This window comes from Rattus norvegicus, chromosome 14, assembly GCF_021556685.1.
Source record: "Rattus norvegicus strain SHRSP/BbbUtx chromosome 14, alternate assembly SHRSP_T2T, whole genome shotgun sequence".
NCBI classification, from domain to species: domain Eukaryota; kingdom Metazoa; phylum Chordata; class Mammalia; order Rodentia; family Muridae; genus Rattus; species Rattus norvegicus.
In genome coordinates, this window is record NC_141547.1 from 78,412,213 (window position 1) to 78,440,146 (window position 27,934).

Here is a 27,934-nt window from a genome sequence, read left to right on the forward strand (position 1 = left end):
TGTAAGATGTTTTCAAGCCTAAGATAGAGGCAGGCTGGTTTTTAGTCGCGAATCCCAGCGTGCTATGTGCAGTTCATTCCCATCGGGCTCTTGTGAAGCTGGTTCTCCTCACCTTCCAGCTCCTCAAGGCTGCCTGCCCCACCATGGCCTCAGCTCCTTCTCACCCTCCTGAAACCAGCAATGGCCTGTTACAAATTTGGAGACTCTTCCTGTCTTACTCATATCAGTTATGTCACTGTCACTGGAATAAAATGCCATGACAAAGAGCAACTTCAGGAAGAAAGTGTTGGATTTGACCCACAGTTCCAGGGAGGAGAGCCCCATCACAGCTGGGGAAGCATGGCAGAGGTGTGTGAGGATGGCCAGGCAGGAAGCAGAGCAGTCACATTTCATCCACATTCATGAAGCGCACACAAGTACGCACACACACATACTCACACTCACACACACACACACACCACACACATATACAACACACACACATACACTCACACACACACTCACACACTCACACACGTGCACACACACTCATCAGAGAGACACACAGAGAGAGAGACAGAGAGACAGAGACAGAGACAGAGACAGAGAGACAGAGAGAATAGGGTCAGGCTATAAACCTCACAGTCCTCCCCTGGTGATATACTTCCTGCAGCAAGGCTGGCTCCCCCTCCTGAAGGTTCCATTACTTTCCCAAACAACGTCTCAGGAGGAGGAAAGTAACCAAATAAGGGAATAGACCTTGGGGGCTAGCTTTAGGAATATAATCTCCTGCATTTTAGAAAGGCAGAGGAAATTGGGGAGAAGGACAAGGACTACCAGAGCATTGCTCGCCACACTGGAGCTGGCCAAAGTTCAAGAATTATCCCCTGATGCCACGTGAGTAGCAGAGAGACAATCTCAGGTTAGGCAGACTCGTTCCTTGGGTACATAGGCCTCCATATTTGTTCAACTATCCCCAAAGTCATAATTCACCGCATGCTTCAGTTCAGGAATGTTTTCACCTACAGAACAGACAACAGTCAGTGGTTTAGGGAACCAGTGAAGCATCTCTCCCAGAGATGAGTAATGAGGAACTGAGTTCAGATCCCAGCATCCATGAAAAGCTGGGTACTGTGGTGAGAATTCATAACCCCAACACTGGAAGGCAAAGACAGGAGACTCCCTGGAGCAACTGACCAGTCAACTTAGCCAATCAGAGAGCTCCAAATTCAGTGAGCAATGGTATTTCAAAACATAGAGTGTGATATAGGAAGATAGTCAGCATCAAACTCTGACAACCACATGCTTGTATACACACATGCACACAGGCACATACATACACTACACACAAAAATAAAATATGGTACAGCATTCTAACTTATGCCAATCCAAACATTGATGCTCATATGTTGAGAAATTATAGAAGGAAATTTTTTTAAGATTTATTTATTTTATGTACATGAGTACACTGTCGCTGTCTTCAGACACACCAGAAGAGGGCATCGGATCCCATTTACAGATGGTTGTGAACCACCATGTGGTTGCTGGGATTTGAACTCGGGGCCTCTGGAAGAGGAGTCAGTTCTCTTAACCGCTGAGCCATCTCTCCAGCCCATAGAAGGAAATATTAAATATTTGTTTTTGATATTAAACCACTGTTTCTGTGACAGCATAAATGCTGTGTATTTGCTGAAAAATACACAGTTCACGTCATATCTGAACCAAAATGTTTCAGATGGTGTTTGCTACATGGCGTGTCGGCCTCCATAGTGCAAAGTGTTAGTGCTGGTGTTCAGAGTCAAGGCTTCAGTGATGTCATCTGAAGGAACATGAGTGAGCACCGCCAGAAATACCTCAGATTCTTTAAGTTTGAGTGTGGTAGTAGACATTTAGAAACCTTTACGGTTGCCAAAATTTTTGCAGTTCCACATGTGTGGTCATGACACACAATTTAAGAAGCTGTGATTGGGCTGGAGAGATGGCACAGCAGTTGATAGCACTGGCTGCTCTTCCAGTTGCCCCAGGTCCCATTCCCAGAGACCACATGATTGTCCACATCCCATTGGCTAACATTTGTCACGCAAAGGAGACTGGGAAATGTAGTCCACCTGTGAGTCCTGAAGAAGTGGCCACACAAGTTGGTAAATGGCTACCTACTTCTGCAGGGGAAGGTCTGACCTGTTGTGAAACCCAGAGGACTCAGGCCCATGAATAGGATGGAGAGGGATCTGCATTTGCTCAAAGAACAACTTGTTTTCAGGTCACATTTGCTGAAAGGCAAGTGACAGAACAGGCCAGTCTGAGTGACACCTCTGGCCCCACCACAGCCCAGAAAGCCCCAAACCATAGACCACCTGCTAGCCAGGGAGAGCCAACAGAGGTGGCTCAGGGAACTGCAGTCTTCATTGGCTGAGAGCTAGGGACTTCATTCATTTAGACCCCATGTCCCGAGCAACTCATGCCTCCTTTATTACATTCCCATTTTATGGTGACCAACGAAATTAAACATCTGCCCCAGCTCACCATCCAGGACCCCAGATTTGATTCTGAACCTGCCAACCTTGACCCCTCCGTTTCTGTGTCTGTAAAAGCCAGTTTCACCTCCTTAAAATGGACTCAAAAGTTTCAAGACAAGCCACCCTGGGGCTAGAGGTCTGCGTACGAGCGTGGGTTGTCTTGGGAGGCTTCGGTCTGTGAGGACAACAGTGGTCTCTTAAGTCTGGAGGTAGTGGTCTTGGGCTGCAAGCTGGGGACGAGAGCTGCACGGTACACTCCAGCCGACAGGGGCGCGGTACCATGTCAAGCTCGTGCCCTACCCATGGGCTGGCTGCGTTCGCGCACTCCCGCCGACAGGCGGCGTCGCGGGCCCGGACCCGGAAGTGGACTGCTCCACCCGGGACCCGCTGCCCGGGCAGCGTCCCACCGGACCAACAATGGGGCTGCTGCGCTGGCTGCCGCTGCTCGGCCAGCTATTGCTGCTGTGGCCGCTGGCGGCCCGGCCCGCCAGCCCCATCCGGGCCTTTGTGGTGCCCCACAGTCACATGGACGTGGGCTGGGTCTACACGGTCCAGGTAAGTGTGGGGAGTTCCTGAGCCCCTTGCACAGTAGCTGCCTCCTGCAGGGTGCACCCGGCACAGCGGGGAAGAGGGGCGGCTTGGGCTGCAACCCCCAGCCTGACCCTGCTGTCTGAGCCTCAGTCTCGGACTGCCCACTTCCTGCCACTCTTTTTCCTTCACTTTCGCAGACCTGGTGTCATATCTTATAAGATGGTCCCTGCAAAAGTCAAGGCAGGGGAGTGTGTCCCCAAAGTGTGGGCTGACAGGTAACCAATCTCAGGAATAAGCCTGGAGTAGCATAGGTGGGGTTGGCTTCCAAGCAGGTGGGTGTCAGCTGACTACAGGGAACTAGGCTGGCCCTCTGTGGTGCTCACATGAGGGCTATCCAGTCCAGCTTCCTCTTCACACTCCTACCCGGCCGGATAAGCTTGGTATTTGACCTTTAACCTCATCGTTATTTCTGTTCAAAATCTTGGACAGAAGGGGCAGGGAGAGGCTTTCTGTCCACTGTCCCAGGTTCGCCATCTGTAAATAGAGAGTGGTGATCCCTACCACATTCCCCTAGGCCTGAGAACACTGGAGATGTTAGTCACCAGGGTACTTGATCTCTGGAACTTCTCTTTGGTCCTTTGGGCTCACCACCACCCTTGGGCTGTTGTGATGGCTTCTGCCTCCCCAGGAAAGCATGCGGGCCTATGCAGCCAATGTCTACACCACCGTGGTGGAGGAACTGGTCCGAGGCAGGCAGCGCCGCTTCATCGCTGTGGAGCAGGAGTTCTTCCGGCTGTGGTGGGATGGTGTAGCCTCTGAGCAGCAGAAACAGCAGGTAAGTCAGGGACCGGAGTGTCAAGACATGGGTCCCTAGGTATCCCAAGTGTTATAGGAAAGTTCCTGGTGAAGACTAGGTAGGGAGCTCCAGATGTGCTCAGGGACATACCAGCGGTAAAAAACAAACAAACAAAACAAAAACCACACACAAACACAAAAACAAACATAAAACAAAAAAAAAAAATCTAGGCTTGTGGTCAGGGCCACTGGCCATAGACAGGGTGATGTTATCTTTCTGCTTGTTCTTGGTAGGGGACCGGACATCACCCCCGCTCCCCATACGCCAGCATTCTTCCCAAGAGGCATCAGGAATTGGTGCTTAATTAACACCCAGGTGAACTTTGTCCCCTCCCCTATCTGCACACACTGCCTCTCCCCTGCTCCTGGATGGCTGTGTTTGGGATCCCTGTGGCTCAGTGGCAGCTTTAGTGTCACACAGTACAGAGAATGATCCTGCCACTGGCATCTATAAGCCATAGCTTTCTCTTCCATAAGACAAGATGGCCAGCTTCCCCCTCAGACAGCCCATGCCGAGGATTCTGAGGAACCCCCTGGAGCTCACCATTTGCGAGTGCCAGCCATGGGGGATTGTTGCATAGACTCACAGATGTGGTCTGGCAACTACTTCATGGGTTTACAGTTTATGAATAAACAGGTATGGTTTTGAAACAGGGCTGTCTGAGTTTAGAGCCTGCCTTTTCCAATGGGGTCTGTCTCCAACCCTCTGTGGCTTTTGTGTAAAACCCTTGGAAAGAATCTACTAGTGCAATTCTGTGGAGGCCAGGATTTTGACTGCTGTGTTCACTACAGAATTCCCAATAGCTGGACACCTCCCCATATATATTCAGGGCCAACTATAGATTCACCCCTCAGCACACAAACGTAAAGCAACATACAGACTGCCCACCCTCATGCCCACACTCTTGTCTGTCTACCCCTGGGTTCACTTATCTAACACACATTCACTAGCAAGACCAGATAACAAGGCCTGTCTCCCTCTAAATTGTCCAACCCCCCAAAAAGACAGCATGAGGAGCTGTTCCCTGAATTAAAGGAGCTGAGTGAAAGATGGCCATTCACTGGGACATGTGGTCCTGGGTTGAATGGTGTGCCTGGAGAGGGACGGGTGGGACCGTCGGGGACGTTCACAGAAAGCCTGGGGTTCCAGGGTAGTCTTAGCGTTCTGTTTCCCCGTCATGCTGCTAAGGCTAGGGTTAGCATCATCCTTGTTCCTCTGGAACGCACAAAAGTCTCAGAGGGAAGCAGGCTGCGACCGGTTCATCGTAAGTACTTCAGACTAAATAGAGTGAGCAGATAGATGTGGAAGTGTTCACTCGAGAGAATCCAAAAATGTGGCTGATGAGTGGATCTGGGGAGGGGTATGAGGACACTTTGTTCTGTTCTTGCAGCCTTTTGGTTTTTTTTTTAAGTTATTTGAAAATTAAGAACACATTTGCAGAATCAGGCATAGATCCAGGTCTCCCATGGCTGCCATGGGTTATGTGCTTCTGAGACATGCTATGAGCAAGAACAGTGTTCTGCTTCTGTGGAGGGAGCCAGGGTGTGGTGTTTCGTGAAGGCCCCTGGGAAGTGCTGCAGACTTGGGACCTATGACCTGGCTGTCTTCTTCTGCCCGCCTGTGACCAGGTCCGCCAGCTCCTGGATGAAGGACGCCTGGAGTTCGTTCTTGGAGGCCAGGTCATGCATGACGAGGCTGTGACCCACCTGGATGACCAGATCCTACAGCTCACAGGTTTGGATGCTGCTCTCACTTCTTTTTCATTGCCGATAAGTAGCTGAGAAAAACAGGCAAACTGTCGGCGTGGCCTATAGTTTCGGAGGGCTCAGCCTACAGTCCCTGGCTCTGCTGACAGTGGGCCTGTGGTGACAAACAGCAGCTGGACCATGTGGATGAGAACACTGTTGATTTCATGGTGGGTAGGAAGAAACCAGAGACAAAGTGCACCTGCCCCAATGGCGTACATCCCCCAGTAGGGCCTACATCCTGAAATTTCCAGTACCTCCCCATGGGAGCAAGCCCTGGTACATGTGTCTCTGTGGGATACTTCATATCTGAGCCACAGCAGCCATTCTGCCTGGCCCTCGGAGGCCTGGACTGGGTAGAAGTGTATGTCTGGCCTCCATGTCCTGAGTTCTGCCAGCTTCTCTTGGCAGGGGCACTTTAACAAAGGGAAACAGTGATCTTCTAGATCTATAGGGTTTTGAGTAGAGGAGTTAAGGACCAGATCCAGAGTCAGGAGTTCTAGGGCTATCATGGCCCCATGGCCCTGTGGCCTTGGGCAAGAGATCTACCATCAAACTCCAGGTTCTTCACTGAGAGATTAGTTTGATAGCCTTGAGAGAACTAAGCTAGGATAATTCACAGGAAGTACTTTAAGTAGAATTTATGGCTTCCTAAGAAATGCCCAGTAAATGATAGCTGCCTTCACCACCGCCATCACCGTTGTGACCACCACCAATCATCACTACACCTCCTCCATCACCGTGATCGCTGCCATTAGCATTAGCACCATAAGGACTACCATTACCTCCATCGCTACCACCCTAGCCACTATCACGGCCACCGTCTCCACTACTAATCTTCATCACCACTGCATCCCAACCCTGTTCCTGCAGGCCTATGAACCACCGTCTCCACTACTGATCTTTACCACCACTGCGGTCCCAGCACTGCTCCTGCAGGCCTATGTAGCCTCTCCCCACCGCCATCTCCAGCTGCAGTGATGTGCTTTGTTCACACAGTCCTCATAGAGGCTGAGCATTGTGGATTCCTGGTCTCGTTCTGCGCCCAGGTGACTAGAGAGACGCTCGGTGGTTAAGGGTGGTTGCTGTTCTTGTAAAGGTCCAGGTGCAGCTCCTAGACTCCACAGGAAGCTCGGGACAGTCTGTAACTCCAGCTCCAGGGCACCCAATGCCCTCCTCTGGTCCCTGTGGGCACCTGCACTCACGTACACTTAACCACCTGCCTACACGTATTTTTTTTTCTTTTTTCTTTTTCTTTTTTCGGAGCTGGGGACCGAACCCAGGGCTTGCTAGGCAAGCGCCCTACCACTGAGCTAAATCCCCAACCCCTGCCTACACGTATTTTTAAAAAGCAAATCTTGAAATTAGAGTTGCAAAAACTGAGACCCCCACAAGGGAAGCGACTCCACCAAGGTGCAATAGCAGGTATTAGAATCAGGGCCCATGATCTCTGCATTGGCCCGGCTTACCTGGTAAAGCACAGAGGCATAACACAACACACTGGAAAGGACATTAGCACATTTCCTGGCCCTCTTTTGAGAGAAGGGAGGGGATCTTGAAACCTGTCCCGCGCTACGTCTCGCCAGCAGGAACGATGCCGGCACACACAGGATCCTACTGCAGAAAAGCTTTAATGCGTCTTGAGAGGGAGAGCATAAGCTTACAATGCGGAGACGCCGAGTGAGGAATAACCGTCCCTTATATAGGAAACTATCCTCACCTAGAACGTGTCACTCTCTGACTGGTCGCTGCCAATTATGCCAGATGACGTACCAAAGCGTACGTGTCCCTTTGAGTAGGGAAGTTACCAGGCGCCTGCGTATTGCCCTTTTTACTAAGTGCGTTCTGCCGGATGCCGGTGCCATCCTGTAATGGAGTATGTGAGGACAGCTCCTCACAGAAACCCATCAAGCTTATTAACCCACACGTGTTATTGACTGTCTCCATAATCCACACTGTTAAAAGATAAATCCAGGCATCTTAAAACTTCGAGGCCGATTTGCACAGGCAGCACCAGCATGCAAACCACCCAGGGACACATCAATGCGGTTGATGGGGGACATCAGATGTACTCCTTGGTGGTTCCTGACCGCATGAGCTTATTTTTCTTGAAGTTGCGCTGAGTTGGGTTTGTTTGCACATTCGTACCCCCGGGGGCTGGGAAGACGTCATGGCCTCATGACTTATCGATCATTGATTGGGCTTGCCCCGTGGCCCTGTCAACTAGAAGACCAAATGTTTAATGGAAGGCAGTTAGCTAGCGTGCCTTTGACTCACTGCATCCTTCACCACAGTCAGGGCTCTGCCAGTATGGGAGTGGCCCAGGGGACTCACCTGCCCGAGATACGCTGCTGTCGAGCATGAAGCCTCTTGCTCTATCCCTACTGCTTCCTGCACGTCCCAGCCTGTCCTACTGGCAGGATGATGCTAGTCAACGCCCCGCCTGACCTTTACCTCCTCCGCACATCGGACTCCCCAGAGTGTAACCCTCCTCCATCCCTCTTTCCCTTCCTGACCATCCTTGCTCTCTGTACCTCAACCTTGCTGCTCTGCTTGCAAATCCTGGCACCATCCAGGTCTCAGTCAGAGCTCCCAGGCCTGGAGTGTCACTGAACCCTTGTATCACATTCTTGTAGACTACAAACCTACTGGGCGGTAGGAAGACAGTGCTGGGGGCAAGGCTTCGGGGAGCTAGTCAGCAGTTCATTCAATACATTGAGTTCCTTTATCCTGTTGCCCTGAACCCAGTGACTGTCCCATCATGGTGGCTTCTGAAAGATGTTCAAGTAGACAGATGGCTGGATGAGTCTGACCCAGAATGCTTTGCTCCATAACAAACTACCCCTAAGCTTAGTAGCATCCAACAGCAAACATTTAAGATGTCTACTTTCTGGATGGGGACCTCAGGGTCCCTTGGAGTGGCCCTCAGGGTGTCAGGCCTGGCTGTATAATCTGAGGCAGGAGTATTCACCTCCACACTCACTCACCTAGTCCTGAGGGAACTGAGCCAGACACACGAGGACCAGTACTTTGGGATTCTTCTTACAAGAGGTCCCTAGAGCCACCAGGTCCACAGAGACATGTAGTATGATTTCAGTTATGCAGATTGAAAGTTCTAGAACTGGGGTTGGGGATTTAGCTCAGTGGTAGAGCGCTTGCCCTGGGTTCGGTCCCCAGCTCCGGAAAAAAAAAAAAAAGAAAGTTCTAGAACTGAATGGAGATATGTGTGAATGTAGTTAACTCTGAGAACGGCACGTCTAGAGACTGGTGGTAAATTGCTTCAATGTATACAGTTAAGAGTTAATATAAAACCCTCCTCCACAGCCCTCAGGACATTCTCACAGTGAAGCCTCACAGGGTACCCAGAGAGCCAGGGTGAGGGTGATGGAAGAGGCCACCCCGGTGATCACCACTAGGTGACCCCTATCTTTGCAGAAGGACATGGCTTTCTCTACGAAACGTTTGGAATCCGGCCACAGTTCTCCTGGCACGTGGACCCCTTTGGTGCATCAGCGACGACCCCTACCCTATTTGCCCTGGCCGGCTTCAATGCCCACCTCATCTCCCGGATTGACTACGACCTCAAGGATGCCATGCAGGAAGCTCAGGTGTGTCCCACGCCATACCTACTGTCACTTCCTGCTGCCTTCCTGCCCTTCACTGGGTTTTGTGGCAACTGCCTGACCCTGATCTGACTCCTGTAGCTGCCTCCAAGAGTGGCCTCCTGCCCCCTTCCTCCAAGGCCTTTCCACCCCTTAGCCAGGCCTGGGCTGGTTCCTTCCTAGAGGTATTCATGAGGATGGGAGCTGAGCTGCACTCTGGAAATGCTGATGAGAGTTAGAGGACAGGGAGGGTGTGCTCAGCTGGGGACATCGCACACAAGCAGCCACAGTGGGTTGACTGTGCTAGGATGGACCAGTCCTGGTGCCGGCTGCATTCACCCAGCATCCCCGTCAGTGAGGAAGCTGCACTGGAGGTGAGGGGTCAGGTACACCTGAGCCCTGGGCAGCAGACGTTTACCCTCATGGTGCTAGAAGCTGTAGGGGCTAGGGCTACCGTCTGCCTGGCCTCTCTCCTTGACATGCCGAGGGCCATCTTCTCTTATCTCCACTGTGGTGTGCTTATGTCTGCATCCCCCACCCTATACTTTCCTTTAAGCAACCTGTCTTCCCCCTTTACACCCTCTCCTTCCCCTTCCCTCCCCTCTTCCTCACTGCCTTCCCCTCCTCATCTCTCCTCCTCCCTGTTCTCTTCTCTTTACTTCTTTCTGGTCTGGTCTCTTCCAGTAGCAATAGGGATTGCATCCATGGCCACCTTACCATGCTCAGCAAACACTCTGCCACTGGGCTGTACTCACTCCCTTTGCACCCGGACACCAGTCCTTCTGTGTCAGGTTCCTCCTTTTTAAGATTTATTTTATCTTTAATGACATGTGAGTACATCTGTGTGTGGATCGTGTGTAAGAAGTCCAGAGGATCAGAGGCTCTGGAACCAGAGTTACAGGCAGTCGAGACTGCCTGACATGGCTACTGAGAAACAAACTCTGGCCCCCTATGAGCAGTAAATGTTGGTCACCATAGAGCCATCTCTCTAGCGCCAGTTAGGATCCCTCTCCATGATTTGTCTTGTCACAGCCACTCTGTGTGGAGTGCCACTGTGCTGACAGAGCAAGCACGTCTTTGTGCAAGGCCCGGTTATAGTTATCCTGCGTTGCAGGTGGGGTGAGCAGGGCTCCGGAGGGGAAGTTGTCCATGTTTGATTGCCCAGAAAGCAGTGGTAGACCTGACCAGCAGAAGTTACACACAGGTCCCCTGGGCTTCAGGAAAGCATGATAAGAAGCAAAGGACAGGCTGCTGCCCCTGAGCCTGAGCTCACGCACACACTTGGCTAAAATCACCTGTGGATGGCCCTAGAGTGCTGTGTATGGCTTCTTCCTGTTTTTCTCTCAGAAACCAGGTGGTAGATGGGGGTCTAAGAACTTATAGGGGTTCCCCAAGGCAGTGCTGAGCAGAACCTGCTCTGGATCCCCAAACCTGTCTTAGGCTGAGTGAGACTAGAACTCTCCATGGCTGTGGGTACTCAAACAGATCAGAATGAGCTCTGAGGCCGGGTGGGAGTGTGGTGGGGACTTTACATGCACACCTCCAGAAGGCTGACCTCACCGCTGCGTGCAGGCTGATCTCGCAGCAACATGTGGCCCTGGTAGCACCTGGCTTAGGGGACTCTAACAGAGGAGGTGACACGAGGAGCCTTCGCAAGAAGCCGAAGGTGTGCATATGGCGTAGACTTGCAAAGGACTGAGGGAGGAGAAGCAGGGTACCAGCAAACGCTCTCCTTGCCTTACCCCATTCTCCCTGGTTCGCAGGGGCTGCAGTTCGTGTGGCACGGGTCCCCATCTCTGTCAGAGCAGCAGGAGATCTACACCCACGTCATGGACCTTTATAGCTACTGCACCCCCTCACACATCCCTTTCTCTAACAGGTAGGTGCCCTGCCAACAGCCGCCCTGCTGGTCTGTGGACACCGCCCTCTCCCGGGAGCCTGTAGATCAGAAGCAAAATTTTAGCAGTAGCTTCCCATGTCCACACATGAGGTTTCCCGTGTGCAAGGCTCCTGAGCTTGAGGGTACTCACGTCACCCCATCCTACTGCTCCAAAAGCCAGGGCAGCATGACCTGTGGGTGCATGCATACACACACACACACACACACACACACACACACACACACACACACACACGATGAAGGGTTTTTATATGTGTTGATCTGTTTTTATGCATCAGTTTATATGCACCATGTGTGTGCAATGCCCAGCGAGGCCAGAAGATGGCGTTGGATCTCCCCAGAGCTAGAGTTAAGAGGCAGTTGTGAACTTCATAGTATGAATGCTGGAAGCCAAACCCAAGTCCTCCACAAGAGGTGCTCTCAACCACTGAGACTGCTCTCCTGCACCAAGGATGAGGTTCTGATAGAGCCCTCACAAGGACATAGTACTTGGACTTTGATGGGCCCCCGCCTGCTCTAGGCCTCAGCTGTCCTCATCTACAGGGTGAGAAATCTGAACCAACTGTTAGCTAAACCTGTAACCCAAAGTCCTCACCCCATCAGGGTGTACAGGCGTCAGGGACAGAAAGGGGCAGGGTCACAGCACAGAAGTACCCCACCGTCTCATAGAACCCGCTGTCATGTGCCCTGTGGTAAGGAGGTCCCTGCAGACTGACAACAGAAAGCCTGTGCTCTGAAGTCTGGCAGGCCTGGGTTCAAACCCTGGCTCTGTCCTGTGCATCTGCGAGTCTGCATGTGAGGTGCTCTGGGAGTGGCAGGGAAGCAAACAGGAGGCAGGGACAACACGTGCAGTGTCCTTGCTGTCATTGTTTATCAAGGAGAGACAGGGCTTGGCAAAGGTGGCCCAAGATCTCCTGACTGCCACCCAGTGCTGTGTGGCATGAGCAGTGATGGCACTTCCCAGGGCTCTCCAGACCATGGAGACCGGGAGAAACTGTTAGCGAGTGACCCTGTTGCTATAGAAACCTCTGATGTTTGTTTGTCACAGATTTCGGGGTGGGCCTTGAGAGAGGATTTTTTTTTAATTGTTTGACTGGTTGGGTGGTTCTGGTTTGGTTTTGCCTTTTTTTTTTTTCCTTCAGAATTTTTTATATGTGTGGATGTTTTTCCTGCATGTGCCTATGTGTGCCAGAACCCACAGAGGACATTGGATCCACTGGAACTGGAGTTACAGACATTTGTGAGTCTTCACGTAGGTGCTGGGAACTGAACTCAGATACTCTCCAAGAGATGGCTTAGGACTCCTAAGCCGTGTCTCCAGCCCCTGGTTTTGTTTTTCCTGATGCAATTTCTCTCTGGGGCCCAGGCTGGCCTTAAACTGGTGAGCACTAGTTAGGGTCACAGATGTGGGCCATCACTCTCAGCTTTGATTTTTATTTAATTGCATCACCTTTTAAAGTCTTAACTACTGGTATTTTGGGGGCAGTTTTCTACCCAAGATGAATTTCACCCCAGCTTCAACCAAGTAAGGAGGTGACAAACCATTGGTAACCTTGAGCCTCTTCATCCGGTCCCTTCTGCTCAGTCTCTGTCCTCCCTCAGGTCTGGATTTTACTGGAATGGTGTGGCCGTCTTCCCAGAGCCACCCCCAGATGGCGTGTATCCTAACATGAGTGAACCTGTCACCGTAGACAACATCCACCTCTACGCTGAGGCTCTGGTGGCCAACGTTAAACAGAGGGCCGCATGGTTCCGGACTCCCCACGTCCTCTGGCCCTGGGTATGGCATGGTCCACTTGAGTGTCCTCAGTACTGCCAGGGCCTCCCATGCAGCCTATGGCAGGAGCAGCCTGCCCATGAGGCAGGCTCTAATCTAGCCCTTCTCTACCAAGTTCTCAGTGATTCATCCATCCCTGAAGACAGACCCAGGCGCCTCACCCACTCTGGCTGATAGATAACCTCCCAGCCATACCAGCCTCCACCCCCCATCACTCCCATTGTCTGGGACTGAAAGCCAGGTTATCCTGCTCGACTCTAAGTGCATCAGGTTCCTGTCAGTGCAATGGATTTTTAGAGCTATTTGCCATAAGGCTCGTGAGAGGGGCATTCCTGGGGACAGCCCCGTACCCTACCACTATTATTAAGCCAACTGCTCGGCAGGGCATTTTCTCATCCATCTAACTAGTCCAGCAGTAGGTATTTCTGGAGTCCATTTTGGAACAGGGATCTGGGGCTCAGAGATGTTAAGGAATTGTCCTGAGGCCACACAGCTTCTTAGCTGTGCAAGCAGAAAGAGGTGGCATTCTATTTGGACCTGGGCAGGTGACCCACAACCTGCCCCCCTGGTCCTGCTTGTGGTCAGTCCTATGTAATAACCATTATCACAGTTAACACTAGTGATGGTTACTTAAGAGAAACTTGACAGCTACAGGAGTCTCTCTGGTCCCCTTGTTGGCCAACGAGGACCAACAAGCCGGTGGACCTCTGGGGGGTGTCGGTAATAAGCCCTCTTGCCCGGGTGAAGGTTCCCAGAGGTTCAGACGGCTACTCTGTGTCCTGCAGGGATGTGACAAGCAGTTCTTCAACGCCTCGGTGCAGTTTGACAACATGGACCCCCTGCTGGAGTACATTAACAACCGCTCTGCCCAGTTTGGCATCTCAGTGCAGTACGCCACACTGAATGATTACTTCCAGGCCCTGCACGACTTCAACGTGACCTGGGACATCCGAGATCACCATGACTTCCTACCCTATTCTTCAGGTATGAGCCTCGGGAGGTTGGGGGTAATTTAGTATCACGGATACAGAGCTGCCTACCTCCCAGCTCAGTATAAGTACCAGGCTGCCCCCCCCCTTCCCTCCTAGACTGCTGTCTCCAATGGCCACACCTGTGCAGTCATAGGGCCCTCCTGGGAGTGGGAGCCTTCCACCCACTCTTTACATGCCCTTCCCCTGGGCAGCCCCTCCTCACATCAAGGGTGGGAAGCAGCCACCCTTTCTTCTTGCTCTGCTCTGCTCTTGTCGTTGTGAGGGATGTCACCTATTTCCCGCCTGTGTCCTCAGGAAGGTCTGAGGACACAGCCTCTGCTCCCTGGCTGGTGGAAGTCTGGGAGCCATCCAGCCTCGCAGTAGGAACATTGATGGTTCTATTGTATCAGGCAGGGACCGTGACCCCTCCAGTCCCTACTCGCAGTGCTCCAAGATACAGGGAAGGCACCCAACTTCCATACCACCAGGCTGGTGTGCATTCCCTGTTGGTGACCATGTCTGCCTAGTTTCCAGCGGAGAGCCAGGGCATGAGGAAAGCGCCCTCCCCACTCCATGCCCAAGCCCTGCCTCAGAACATCACAGAGTATCTCCTTGTGTCTTTGTTGTGGGGCTGGGGTACAGCTCACTGACAGAGCACTTGTCTAGCATGTAGAAGGCCTGGCATCCATCTCCATGCCAAAAGCAAAAGCCAGATCTCTTCATTGCCTGCGTCACAGCCTGTGAAGGGCCCTGTGGCCCTACTTTTTGTCCTTTTTCACCTTTTGCCTTTGCTAGAGGTTCACCCAGGCAGCGTGGGTAGGTTGCTGATTGGAACACGTGAGCAGGGCAGCTCAGAGACCAGAACATAGCCGTGCCTGTCAGTGAGCTTCGCCCAGCCAGACACTCATGCACCAGCTGATCGGTCCAAGACTGGAGAAGGAGCCAAGCTTGGATAGCATCTGCAGGCTGACCATTTAGTACCACGTGATCATGGTTTGGAGCAGGACCTGCCCTTGCCTTCTTCCCATGCCACAGTGATACCTGTGAGCCCAACCCCACCTGGTTTCATCAGTGAAGGATTAGAGGAAGAGAAGGTTGCTTCCCTTCTCCCCATTTCTTTCCCTTCCAAAGAAACTGCACACACAGGCTCCAGCTGCAGGGTGCCCTTAACATAGCTGCTGTAATTCTCAAGTCCTTGAATACCACACTGTGGGCAGACATGGAGAGGACAAGGGTAGGAATGTGGGCAGGGCCACAACAACTGTAGGATGCTCTATGTTTTGTGAGTATAGAGTCCGAGAGGGAGCAGTTTCATCTGTGGGTATCCGAGCTGCGTGAGTGGGAATGTCATGTGCGCAGGGCTAAATGAAGATGGCCTGGTATAGGACAGGAGTTGGGGTGTGTGTGATGCCAGGCTTACAGCTTGGGCAGCCGAGTTGCTGTGAATTCCTAGCCTTCTACCCACTCCATTTGCCGGTGCCATTTGGTTACCTAACTGTGGCCTTTCCTTGGAGCCACATGACAGACCACTCACTGGGGTCTGGTTCTGCTGGTTCTGTGGGGAAAGACTAGGAAATAGGCAGAGGCTAGACCTGGAAGAAGCAAGAAAGGAGAAATCACAAGAGCTTAGGACCTGCCTTCTGGAATAGGTGGCTGCCTCCCATCCTGTTCCCATGCCCTGCCTCTGTCCTGAGTCCCTAAGCGACCAACCTCTGCCTCCCTCTAAGGGCCTTGGAAGGAGCCCCGCTGATATTCACGCTGACCTGGGACTCCCTGAAGCCCACAGAGTCATGTACAGTTATCTGGCTGTTCAAGACTCGTCATTGCTGCTGCCCACTCAGGCCCATGTCACCCCCCTTCCCCCAGCTCTCCAGCCTTTTGTGTATGAGGAGGCTGCATGCTTCTTAGATGTGCTGTGGGCTGTCTTCTCTCCTGTTGTGATACTTCAGCCTTGTCCCAGTCTGCCCAGCCTAGCCTGATGTTCCCACCAAGCACCATAAGTCCTAGGTCCTGGTCTCTTTGTGCGAGCACAGGTTCTGCTATTACTACCAGTCCTGAGTGCTCCCCTGGGTGGCCTGGCAAAGCTAGTACCCTTAGCTGTCCCCAGATCCGCACTCAGACCTACAGCGAGGCCCCCAGCGTCACTGCATGTTCTTACCTTGCAGAGCCACAGCAGGCCTGGACCGGCTTCTACACATCCCGGAGCACTCTCAAGGGTCTAGCGAGACAAGCCAGTGCCTTGCTATATGCTGGGGAGTCCATGTTCACACGCTATATGTGGCCACACCCCCGTGGAACTCTGGACCCTACCTGGGCCCTGCAGCAGCTCCAACAGCTTCGCTGGGCTGTGTCTGAGGTAAAGTCCCTGTATGGCTTTAGTGAGACTGGGTCCTCTCATGGTGTGTGTTTCTCCATGCTTAGAGGCTCCACTGTATAGAAGAGGAAACCTAGGTCCCCTCTGGTCACACAACTGGTGCAATGTGAAACTGGGCCACAGCAGGACCGTAGGTCTTGACGCCCATTGGGAGTCTCCCATACGCTTCACACCTGATTTGACAAAGAGTAAAGAATAGACCGGCACCAATGCCCTTCCTGGATCCAAATCTCAGCTCTCTGATGGCCTTAGGCTCACAACTTTTCCTCTCTGGGCCCCTGTACACTCACCCCACAGGATGTTGTGGCGATGGAATGACATGGTAGCCATCTCCGCCCACCTCCTTCCTCTGTATCCATGGGGAAATGGAGACACAAGAAGTCATGCAGAAAGGCAGAGAGACTTTCAGTGTACAACAGAACAGTGGAATGTGTGGCCTCAACCAGGGAACCTTAGTCTCCTGCTCTGTGAAGAGATAGTCCTCCTCTCCCTGGTGCAGTGAAGCATCACACCCCACACAGAGGACCAGGAGGAGCCAGTGTGCACACGGGAACAATGATGGAGGGGAAGCTGAGACTCTACTAGAAGGACTCAGGCAGGGCATTTCTGTGATGTCAGGACAAGCCGGGCCAGCACTTTAGCCTGTTTCCCTTCTGTAAGACGAGAAGGATGCTTGCCTTCTCCCCTGATGTTCTGGAAGCAGATGCCTCCCAGGAACAAGTTTGACGTCCTTCTTCCTTGACTCTGGCGGCGACAGGTCCAGCACCATGATGCCATCACAGGCACTGAATCCCCCAAGGTGAAAAACATGTACATGGAACATCTCAGCATGGGGATGCGAGGTGTACATAAGCTGATGGCCTCCATTGCCCTGGACAGGCCCCCAGGGTCTGGCACAGGTAAGCCAGGCCCCTGTGGGGAGGTAGTGGTTTTGCTTTGAAAAGAATCTAGGGCCAGGAGTGATAGAAGATCCCAGCATTAGATAGCAGAAGGCAGGCGGATTTCTATACGTTCAAGGCTACCTTAGTCTACATAGTAAGCGCCAGGACAGCCAGAACTACTTAACAGAGAAATCCTGACTAAAATAAAAATAAAAAAAAAAGAGTCTGGGACGGGGGTGGAGCCTGGAACCTCACATGAGCCTGAAGCCCTATGATCCCAGTTCCATGGTGTGACCCTGCCAGCCGGTTCAGTGCTTTGGGCCTGGTTCTTCGTCCTGGAATCCAGGGTGGACTGAGCAAGAGCCACTGATGAGCCCCGAGTGTTTGCTAACTCTAGAATGCTCCTGTGGTCTTTAACGCCCTGCATAGCCCACGACAAGGAGGCTCACTTTTGACCCGAAGAACCTGAGGCTCTGAGAGATCACAGCTCAGCTCGGCTCAGTCTCACCAGTGAGGGAGGGCAAGAGCCAAACTTTGAACCCTGTCCTCCCTGCTGTATTCTCTGGCCCAGGCCTACCTGGTCCAGCTTTTCCTCTAAAGCCCAGCTGGGCTGCAGGTGACCTCCAGACAGCCATGGCCCAGCTTCTATGTCGCTCAGGTGTCATGCGTGTAGAGCAACCATCATACAATGGGGATGTTTGAAACCAGGGAGATTGGGAGCAGCCAGGAACAAGGCCCCAGGTCCCTGAGCCCTGCCGTTCCTCTTGTGCTTTTTGCTGGCCCTTTCTAGCTTCTCTGGTCTCCTTCACTTCTCTGACAGGGTCTGGGCTGTGTCTCCGCCTGCCCTGCCCTTCCAGCTCTCTCTGTGTGACCCAATCCAGCCTGTAGGTTCCGTCCAGGGATAGCCCAGACCAACCCTTGCCCAGGAGACACAAGTCTGATAGGAGCAAGAGTTGCAGAAAGAGAAGAACCTGGCTTGTGACATCAGTGCTGGGTAGGACAGTAAGGTGACCTATGCCTTCTCATGAGCCCACAGGTAGGCTCCCTCCACCAGGGAGGAAGAACCGAAAGGGGAACTGGGTAGAGAGGACAGCTGAGTCTGGAGGGAGGCTGGAGAGCAAGCAGTACATTCAAGGGTCTAGACATAACAAATGGAACAGAAAGGACACCAGAACCACATCATAAGAGCCTCTTGTGCTGGTCGGGGCACTCAAAGCCTTAGATCCAGGCCATACACCTTCTTCCCCCATCTCCCCTAGGGGCTCTGGAAGGCCAGGTCTTACCTACCTCATTTTCCCTCATATCCAAGAGCTCCCAAAAAACATCAGGGGGCCTCAAGTGACACCTGTTCTCTCTGTAGACACGAGGCCTGTGGGATACTCTGCCTCTGTGTACAACCCGCTAGCCTGGAAGATCACTACCATTATCACCCTGACTGTCGCTTTCCCCAGTGTCAGCGTCACAGATGAGTTGGGCCGTCCAGTGTCAGCACAGGTATGGATGAGAAGTCCTGCTGGAGAGCATTCAATGTCTGCCGCCTGGTAACCTCGTTCCAGTGCACCTATGCAAAGGTCCTGAGCGTCTTAAAGACGCACTGTAACAGAGGTGCCAAGGTTGGGGTGAGCTCTAGGCTGCCCCCTCTGCATTCCTGAGCCATTCAGTATGAATCACAGTCTCCTGTCATTGTTGTTGCACCCCCACACCCACACCCACTCCCCACACACCACTTGGTAGGATGGTAGGACAAGACATAGAGAGAAGTGAGTGGAAGGCAAGGCCCCAGAGATAGTTTATTCAGAGCTGGGGAGTGTCTGGGAGAGCAAACCCGACGCTTATAAAGATACCATGAGAGTCCTCAGGAGGTAGAAGGCCACCAGCGCCTGGGCAGACAGTAAGCACCCACTCCAGACTGCGTGGCAAGAGTTATGAGGTGACTGAGGAGACTTCCTTTCCATGCTGCTGGCTTGTAGATTCAGAACTCGACAAAGGACCCTTCTGCGTATGACCTGCTCATCCTGACCACCATCCCAGGCCTCAGCTACCGGCACTACAAAGTCAGGCGCACACGCGGGGACCAGGCAGGCACCAGAGAGCTGGTCACCCCCAGGGCCAACACCCTCAAGTTTAGTCGCAAACTGAGGAACCAGACCAGCCAGGAAGGCAAGCTCCTGGTGCCTGTAATGAATGACTGCTACACTTTGCTGTTCGACCAGGACACCAACATGTTACATAGCATTCAGGACAGGTAAGATGAGGCCAGTGCTGACTCCAGAGTGTGTCTAGGTCCTGGATACATGGACAGCGTCCTGTGACCCCTTCTTTGCTCACCTTCTCGAGGGAAGGACCAGGTGATAGCAAGGCCCCCTCCCGTTCTTGTGTTCCTTAGGAGGGGGAGCCTGGGCCACTGCAAAAAGGTTGCTTCAACTGTCTCTTCTCAGAGTCCTGACCCATAGACAAAGGGAAGACTAAGGGGCTCCAGGAGAAAGGTGCTCATGCGGTCTGCTTCTCTAACTACAAAAACAGTGTTTCAGGAAGTACCTACACTATTTAAAGCAGAAAGGGCCTTTAATGCTCTGTTCCCACCAGCAGCCCTCACTTGACCATCTATACACTGAGCCAGCCAGCCACTGCCCTATGTATCTGTGTATCCATACCCACCCATGTGTCCAGCCAGCCACCCGCTCACCCACATCCCTGGGGATAAAGAGACCTCTGGGGTGTAAAGGATCTCTGGCACGTGACATAGGGATGGCTTGGGTCAGCATGATGAAACAACACTCTTGTGCCAGTGTGGCTGCTGAAGAGCAGTCTGGGGACAGTGCTCCCTGGTGACAGACAGCCTGTGTGTCATAGCCTGACAGTTCCTGGCTATGTGTGCAGTCAGAGACTTCCCCGGAGGCCTCTGGTAACTTCATCTCCTCCTTCATAACCAACCATTCTCCTCTCACCCCTGTAGACAGAGTAACCGCACAGTGCACATGACCCAAGAGTTCCTGGAGTATCGAGCCAACGGGGACGTGAAGCAGGGCCCCATTTCTGACAACTACCTCTTTGCATCCAACGATACCGCTGAGCCTTCCTGGGAAGCGGTGGGGATGGAGATGGTGGTGGGCACGCTGGCCACGGACGTAAGGCAGTATTTCTACAGGTGCGTTTCTGGGTGGGTGAGTCAGTGAGCCAGTGTCTTCTCCCAGAGCCCCTGTACTTGGGCACGGCTCTGGTACATGACTAATCACTGAGAGCTTCATGAGAGAACTGCTCTCCTCCGCCCATGCTTTTTGCACATATCTGAGCCATCAAGTTGCAGGTATCTGAGTCAGAGCATGGGAGAGGGACTCTTGTCACTCCATGAGTGGTCCAGGGCTTACATGAATCTCCACAGAGTCCATAGTCCTGCTACTGGGTTACTATGCCTGCAGTATACACCTGCAGATAGCTGCCTCTTGGCACTCGGCTTCCTATATGGAAAAAGGAGCCTCCAGCCAGCCCCTACAACACTCTCCTCCATGACCCCTTCCTAGGAACATAACAGACCAGGGTTACATCTATTCGATCCACACTCGTCTGGCCCATGTGCATCCGAGCCTTGCTGGGGAACTGCTCTGCCGACGGATAGAGCAGCAGTACCAAGTGGGCCCCCTGGACCTAAACCGTGAGGCCATCCTGAGGACCAGCAGTGACCTAAACAGCCAACAAGTCCTCTACTCTGACAACAATGGCTACCAGATGCAGCGGAGGCCCTACAAGGCTTTCAAGAGCAATCCCATCCCCCGGGTATGGCTGTTTCTCCTGACCCTATTAAGCACCTACCCATAGCAATAGAGAGGCCCCGGAGAAAGCTTTTTTCAAAGGCCCTGATCAGAATCTGCCCTGTGGGCTCTGCATCCTGGCAGCGGCCCGTTTCCCTGCCACCTTTTGGCTTTGTCAGGGGGTCATTCTTGTCAGGCCACATAGCTTGGAAGCAGCTCTGCCACGGTACCTAGGCGTCTGCCTGACTCTGTACTGAGGCTGCCACTGGTTGGCATTCGTGTCCGCAGAATTACTACCCCATGGTACAGTCGGCCTTCATCGAGGATGACAAGAGCAGGCTGGTGCTGCTGGCAGAGCGACCGCATGGTGTCTCCAGCCAAGAGAATGGGCAGGTGGAGGTAAGAGAGGCCTGGCTGTCCCCCTATGGGCCCTCAAAGCCACCCGCAGCAGGGCCAGAGCCAAGGAAGGACCGATTTCCGCAGGTAATGCTCCATCGGCGGCTGTGGAACAACCTGGTCTGGGACCTGAACTACAACCTCACACTGAATGACACCTCTGTCGTCCACCCAGTGCTCTGGCTTCTGCTGGGGCCCAAGTCCACCACAACTGCCCTGCGCCCGAGGAGTGGGGTGGCCCTCCAGCACAGGCCTGTCGTGTTGTTAAAAGAGCTAACTGATGAAGAAGAGACAGCCATTCACAGTGAGCATCACGACTGCCTAGGATGCACCTACCAGGGGGAGTGGCCTGCAAGAGGCTCCTGCCTCAGGATGCCACACAGCTTTGGAGGAAGGGAACTAAAGTCTAAGTGCTGTCTGTGGCTCCCCCAAGCTTACTCTGCTAGTCAGTACAGAAAGACCTGCACCTGCCCCCACCCCCTCCCCTCTCTCCCCTCAGTCTTCTCCATCTCCTTCCTTGCTGTGTTCTGTTCCTTTCTTAACATGACCCTGCAACACCATAGAACTTCAAGTGTTGGGAGCACACTACTTAAAAGGCTGGCTGTCCAACTCAAGGTAGGCTGCCAATCCCTGAGAGTGCTTCTAGTCCAGGGGCGTCTAGCCTTTTGGCTTCTTCTGGCAACATTAGACAAAGAATTGTCATGGGCACACACATTAAATCCAGGAGTATAGACAACCTGTGAACCGTGACTTGTGAGAGCATGCATGTGTATTTTGTGTGGAGTTGCAAAGCGGTTGTCACCTGCAAGGCCCACATTTGAGAACTGTAGTCAGTCTCCCAAAACAAACAACAAAATCACTAAACGAGCTCAGTATCTTGAGTGCGTTTATGACCGTACAATGGCTGCATCCGTAGCTGTCCTGGGCCTCAGGTTAGGCCTCTGCAGAACCTACCTAGCCAGCGTTTGTGCCGTGCTTCCCCTAGGCCTTCTGTAACAGCCTCACAGTTCTGTGTCTTATCTGAGATAGCGAGTCCTGACATGTTACGTTTTTAAAGGGTTCAGCGATGCAGCCTCTGCAGAATGAGGCCTAGAGAAAATGTGTTTCTGTTCTCACACCTTCAGCTATGCTTTCTCCCTACTCCCTGATAGAGGTTTGCATTCGAATGTTTGGTTTTTTTCAACCAGAGCCAGCCCTCCCTCCCGGCCATTAGAAGGCAGGTGGCTGCCGCTCACCCCTGCAGGGAATGTCTCCTAAACTCTTGCCATGTGTAACGTTTAAGGTGCAGCCTTTGTCCTACAGGAGTTCTCAGGGTAACTGAGAATTGGGGGGGGGGGACTCGCTTATACAGGGAATGTTTGATGGGAATGAACTGCCAAGAGCCTGGCACCTTATGTTTGGTGGAGAGTGAGACACCTACACATACACCTAGGGTTACCAGGGGCCATGCCTGTGATCTCAACACTTGGAGAGCTGAGGCAGCATTGCTGTGTTGTTCAAGGCCAGCTTGGTCTAAGCAGTGTGACCCCATCTTAAAAAGAGAGAAAGAGGGGTTGAAGATTTAACTCAGTGGTAGCAGAGTTCTGTCCTCAGGTCCAGAAAGAGAGAGAGAGAGAGAGAGAGAGAGAGAGAGAGAGAGAGAGAGAGAGAGAGAGAGAGAGAGAGAGAGAGAGAGAGAGAAGGGAAGGAAACTAGAGAAAGGGGGGCTGAATGAGATGGCAGGATGACTGTGGATGTCTAGAGAGCAGGTATTTCCAGCAAGGCTTCTACTCTGTCCTCTGCAGGCTGCAGACGGCCATGTAGGGTGTGCGCTCCCCCTTGTGGCTAGGATTTTTACTGCAGGCAAGAAGATTCAATATAGCTCCCTCCCTCCTTTCCTTCCTCCCTTCCTCCCTCTCTTCCTTGAGCAGCTGAGAGTCATGCTCTGAGGTCCGAATACTTTGGGGCCATAATTGAGCTCAAGACCTAGAACCTCAGTAGGCCATCCCTTCATTTACCTGAGCTGTCTGCTTACCTTCCCCCCACACCCTCCCCCCAGAGACAGGATTATAAATATGCCTCCTTGGCTACTCTCAGAACAGCTGTCTCCCACCGTGTGGATCAGATGGCTGTCTCTGTCACAGAACACCTGAGATAATCAACTTAAAAGTAAGGGTTTTGTGGCAGAGAACATCACGGTGGGGAATACAGGGCAGAAAACTGTTTGTCTCATAACAGCTAAAAAGCAAACGGGGAGAGGAAGGGGCTGGAGTCCCAGTGACCTTTACAGGGGTACGACCTAGTGACCTAACTTCCTCCCCTAGGCCTCACCTCCTAAAACAGCCCCCAGGATGGGGACAAGGTTCTTAGCACATGGGCAACAGGAGACCCAAACTTTGAGTCATGCAAAAGGAGCTGAGACTCCAGCTTTGTAGACTAGACTGAAGCTGTCCTAGGGATAGACCCTATTGGGTCCTTCTGAGTCAGGTGACCCTAGGGATAGCCCCTATTGGTTCCATTTGAGTCAGGTGACCCATGCCTGGGCCAGTGCATGTAACTTCAGTGTGGTGCGAAGATGGCCGCTCCTGTTGAAAGTCAGCGTGGAAGGAGGGAGTTGGAGGGCCTCTGTGGCGATGAAGAAACGGGGAAGGCATGCTAAGGGAGTGAGCCAGTGTGTCCCTCTCTACGCCTCAGTCTCCTCATCTGGAGTCTGAAGTGGCCGGGTGACAAGTTCAAGCCCTCCATAGCTTAAGCTAAGCAGCAGCAGCTGGATGTGGAGAGGGCAGCCTCGGGGCAGGAAAGGCCTGTGGGGTGGGGCAAAGGTAGGACGGGGCTGAATCCAGGCTCAGTGTTGTGGATTGCACATGGGTGACTGGGAGATGGCTAGAGGGGTTAGAGACCCGGTGCAGAAAGATGAATCCCTAAGGAGTTGGTTCCGATGCCCCTCTTCACTGTCTGTCTGCATTGCAGGACCCCATCACCCCTGGCCTGTGACATTGCCCCCAAGCCTGCACCTGCAGGTCCTCAGCTTACCTGGCTGGCAGTACAGCAGGAACCATGCCCAGCACCTGAAGAACCTTCAGAGAGGTGAGGCAGCAGACCAGGGTGACTCTCTCCGCTAGCCACCAGGCAGTCCTCAAAGCTCTGTCAGGTACCCTGTCCCCTCATCTGTCACACAAGAGACCCAGGCCTTCAGAGCGTTGCAGTCAAGTCAAGGGAGGGTGGTCCCAGCCCGGGACCAGCCACAGCCCTCTGCAGATGGATCCCGTGCAGTCCCCAGACTGGGTCCTCATGCTGCCCTGCCCTCTTGCCGCCCTGTGTTAGGATCTGTGTTAGTCAACCTTTCATCTCGTGACAAAGCACCTGGGGAAATCAACTCAGGCAGCCAGGGCCTGTGCAAGGAGGTAACTCAGGAAGACAACCGATCCAGCACACAGCCATGAAGGTTCCAGCCCATCATGGCAGGGATCATTTGGAAGAGCAGCAGCTCAGTTCATGATGTAAGCAAAGACAGACAGACAGATCTACATACATTCCCTGCCTTTCTCCTTCCTCTTGTTTTCTTCTCGGGCCTCCACAAGAAGGTGGCGACATTCATGGTAGATCTTCCCACCTAGGCTGATCCTCTTGGAGGACACTAAAAAGGTGCTGTGCCACTCTCCTAGGTGTCTCTCCATCCACCTGATCAGTCAAGATCGGCCACCATTATGCTTGTTTCAGGTAGTCTTCCTGCAGCCCCAAGTACTTCATCTCCACTCACCCTCAGCACTGGTTGTCGGGAATTTCGTTGGTTCATCCAGCAGATGCCCCTTGAGGGTGTCGGGGTGTTGGGGTCCCTGGTTCTGAGCCTATTAGACAGTGAGGACGATGGGAAAGGAAGCAGGCACGATGGAGGTGACACCTGGTAGGAAGCAACACTTCTCTTGTGCCCGCTTTATGTTGAGGCACGTGACCACGGCAGCGCGTAACCACATCCAACGCCAGAGTGGGCAGGAAGGAACAGGCTGGAGGATTTGAGGACACTGACCTCTGCCCCTGTGATATGTTAGAGGTCCAATGTTGGCACAGCACCACCTGGATCCTGCCTCTGCTGCACATGGGCCATGAGACCATGGACAGATGACTGTCCCTCTGAGTGACAGCTGCAGGTGTGGGCCATGATGCTATCCTGAAGGGAAGCTGAGATAGGGGATAGTGTAAAGTGCCAGGGAAAGCCTTAAGCTTGCTCGATGGGGGGTCCTCACTGCCCTGTCCACACCCACAGGCCACCCAGAGAAACCACAGGTCAACCTACAACGTGTGCTGCTGCGCCTGCACCACCTGTATGAAGCAGGGGAGGACCCGGTACTGTCTCGGCCTGCTACAGTGGATCTCAAGGTTAACTGCCCATGCTTACACCAACCCCGTCTGAAGTCCTGTCCTGAGCTACCCCTTAGTCAGGGGACTACTGGGCATGTTTACAGATGAGGCATGCTGGACTCCCAGCATATTCTCTCCCTTCAGGGTGCATGAGATTTCCCTGTCAGCACCACAGACCACATCTGGTTCTTCCTTGTTTAATTTTGTACTGGGGATAGGTCTGGGGGAGGGCATGTGGTACACATTTATGTTTGTATGGCTGTGTAGACATGTGTATGCAGGTGTGCATACTGTGCACACACATGTGCACATGAGACCAGAACACATTGTCAGGATGCCACCCTTATTTCTCTACCTTATTTTTGAGGGGTCTCTCTCCCATTGAACCTGAAGCTCACTGGGTGGCTAGGCTGACCACTGAGCTTTAGAGAACCCCCGTCTCTGCCCCTCATCATCCCCAGCCTTGTGGTTACAGACAAGGTAGGCACTTTACCAGCTGAGCCAAACATGAACAGTATCATCAGACATTTGTAGCATCAGAAAACCTGTTCTCTCTTTAAACACCAGTTCTCCTGGACTTTGTGGGAAAGTTGACTTTTTTTTCAAGATTTATTTATTTATTATATATAAGTACACTGTAGCTGTCTGTCTTCAGCCATTTTTTTTTCGGAGCTGGGGACCGAACCCAGGGCCTTGCACTTGCTAGGCAAGCGCTCTACCACTGAGCTAAATCCCCAGCCTCTCTGTCTGTCTTCAGACACACCAGAAGAGGGCATCAGATATCATTACAGATGGTTGTGAGCCACCATGTGGTTGCTGGGATTTGAACTCAGGACCTCTGGAAGAGCAGTCGGTATTCTTAACCACTGGACTATATCTCCAGCCTAAAAGGTAACTTCGAGTCAGAGAGTCTAAGGTCTGTGTCCAGGTACATGAGTGGTGTCAGGCTCCCTCAGTCTCCTGAGCCTCAGCCAAGGTACAAGTTCTTGGCTCAGAAGGTGGCAGAGAGGTTCTGGGGAAATGGTGTGGGCACTGTGCCTGCCATCTTGCAGGCTTCCAGGCTTCTCCCCATCTTGGGGCCCGCCCCCCACAGGGACTTGCTCATCCAGCATCATCAAGGAAGGCACACGCCCCAAGTCTTAGATTCCTGACTTGGAATGGGTCGGCATCTGCCCTTGCAGATGAAATGAGCCAGGTGTATGAGGCGCTGAGGCAGAGGCCTGGGACCCAAGGCAAAGTTGGCGGCTACCCTTCTGTTCTGGCTAAATGAGCTTCCTGCATCTGGGACTTCAACAGAGACCTCCCCTCCCTTTGTTCCTGCCCCTGCAGATTGCACTTCGAGGACTAGGGTCTGTAGTGGCCGTGGAGGAACGCTCACTCACAGGGACCTGGGATGTGCAGACGCTGCAGCGCTGGCACTGGAGGACAAAGATTGGCCAGCTAAAAGGTTCGGGACCCTGGGATATCCCTACCAGGCTGAGGAGCAGCACGGACCTGTCCTGTGCTGGGTGTCCTTGTGTGGTTACTTTCCCTCTCTGAATCCACAACCATTGATAATTACCAGATTAGGTTCAAACAGCTTTGGGATAATATCCCCCCTGCCAGGGCTCCACGAAGATATGTGTGTGTGTGTGTGTGTGTGTGTGTGTGTGTGTGTGTGTGTGTATCTGTCTGTCTGTCTGTGTCTGTGCGTCTGCATCTGTGTGGAGCTCAAGCCCTCACCCCAGCAGGACTTGAATAGAATGAGGTCCCACTCACACCTTAGGTACTCAGAGCATCCCGCACAGGGAAATCCAGCTGGTGGGCAGTACACTGCCCTTCAGTGTAGCCACAGGGGAAGCTAAATGATGAGACCCACTTTCTCGGGAGTCCTGGGAGGAGGGGACAGCCAAGGGCCATCACCAGAGGGAGCCATAGCAGACTGTAGGAAGCTGTTGTGCTGTGAGGGGAGTCTAGGAGGAAGAGCCAAGCACAATCTCTTTGTCATCCCCAGGGCACCCTACCTCTCCACCAAGGTCACCAGGAGGCTCCATCATCACTGTGTACCCCAAGGAAATCCGGACCTTCTTCATTTACCTCCAGCAGTGACATCAGTGCACTTGGCCCCAGGGACATGGAACTGGAACCACTCCCCCCCCCCCCGCAAAAAAAAAAAAAAAAAAAAAAAACAACGAAGCTGGCCCCAGAGGGAGGAGCAAGCTGCTCATCTGACAGCTCTCCATCTGACAGAAGTGGCCATGTGGGGAGAGGAATAGCTCTGATTTTTTTTAATAAAAAATTAACATCTGGGCTCTTCCTTCCCATGTTCAAGCCAGCCCT

The 27,934-nt window shown here is 52.8% G+C and overlaps 1 protein-coding gene across 1 annotated transcript; it reads left to right on the forward strand.

Annotated features, from left to right (window-relative positions):
- The first annotated feature begins 2,910 nt into the window (after positions 1-2,910).
- On the forward strand, positions 2,911-27,904 carry Man2b2 (mannosidase, alpha, class 2B, member 2). Its single transcript, NM_001134971.4, is given in 19 exon segments — positions 2,911-3,050; positions 3,715-3,861; positions 5,511-5,616; positions 9,063-9,235; positions 10,993-11,108; positions 12,732-12,909; positions 13,692-13,890; positions 16,043-16,233; positions 17,009-17,150; positions 18,493-18,626; positions 19,103-19,377; positions 20,089-20,280; positions 20,654-20,906; positions 21,170-21,280; positions 21,365-21,581; positions 24,227-24,343; positions 25,521-25,633; positions 26,945-27,062; positions 27,609-27,904. Coding segments are annotated over 19 exon segments (3,015 nt in total). The 5' UTR covers positions 2,911-2,912; the 3' UTR covers positions 27,704-27,904.
- Positions 27,905-27,934: the final 30 nt, after the last annotated feature.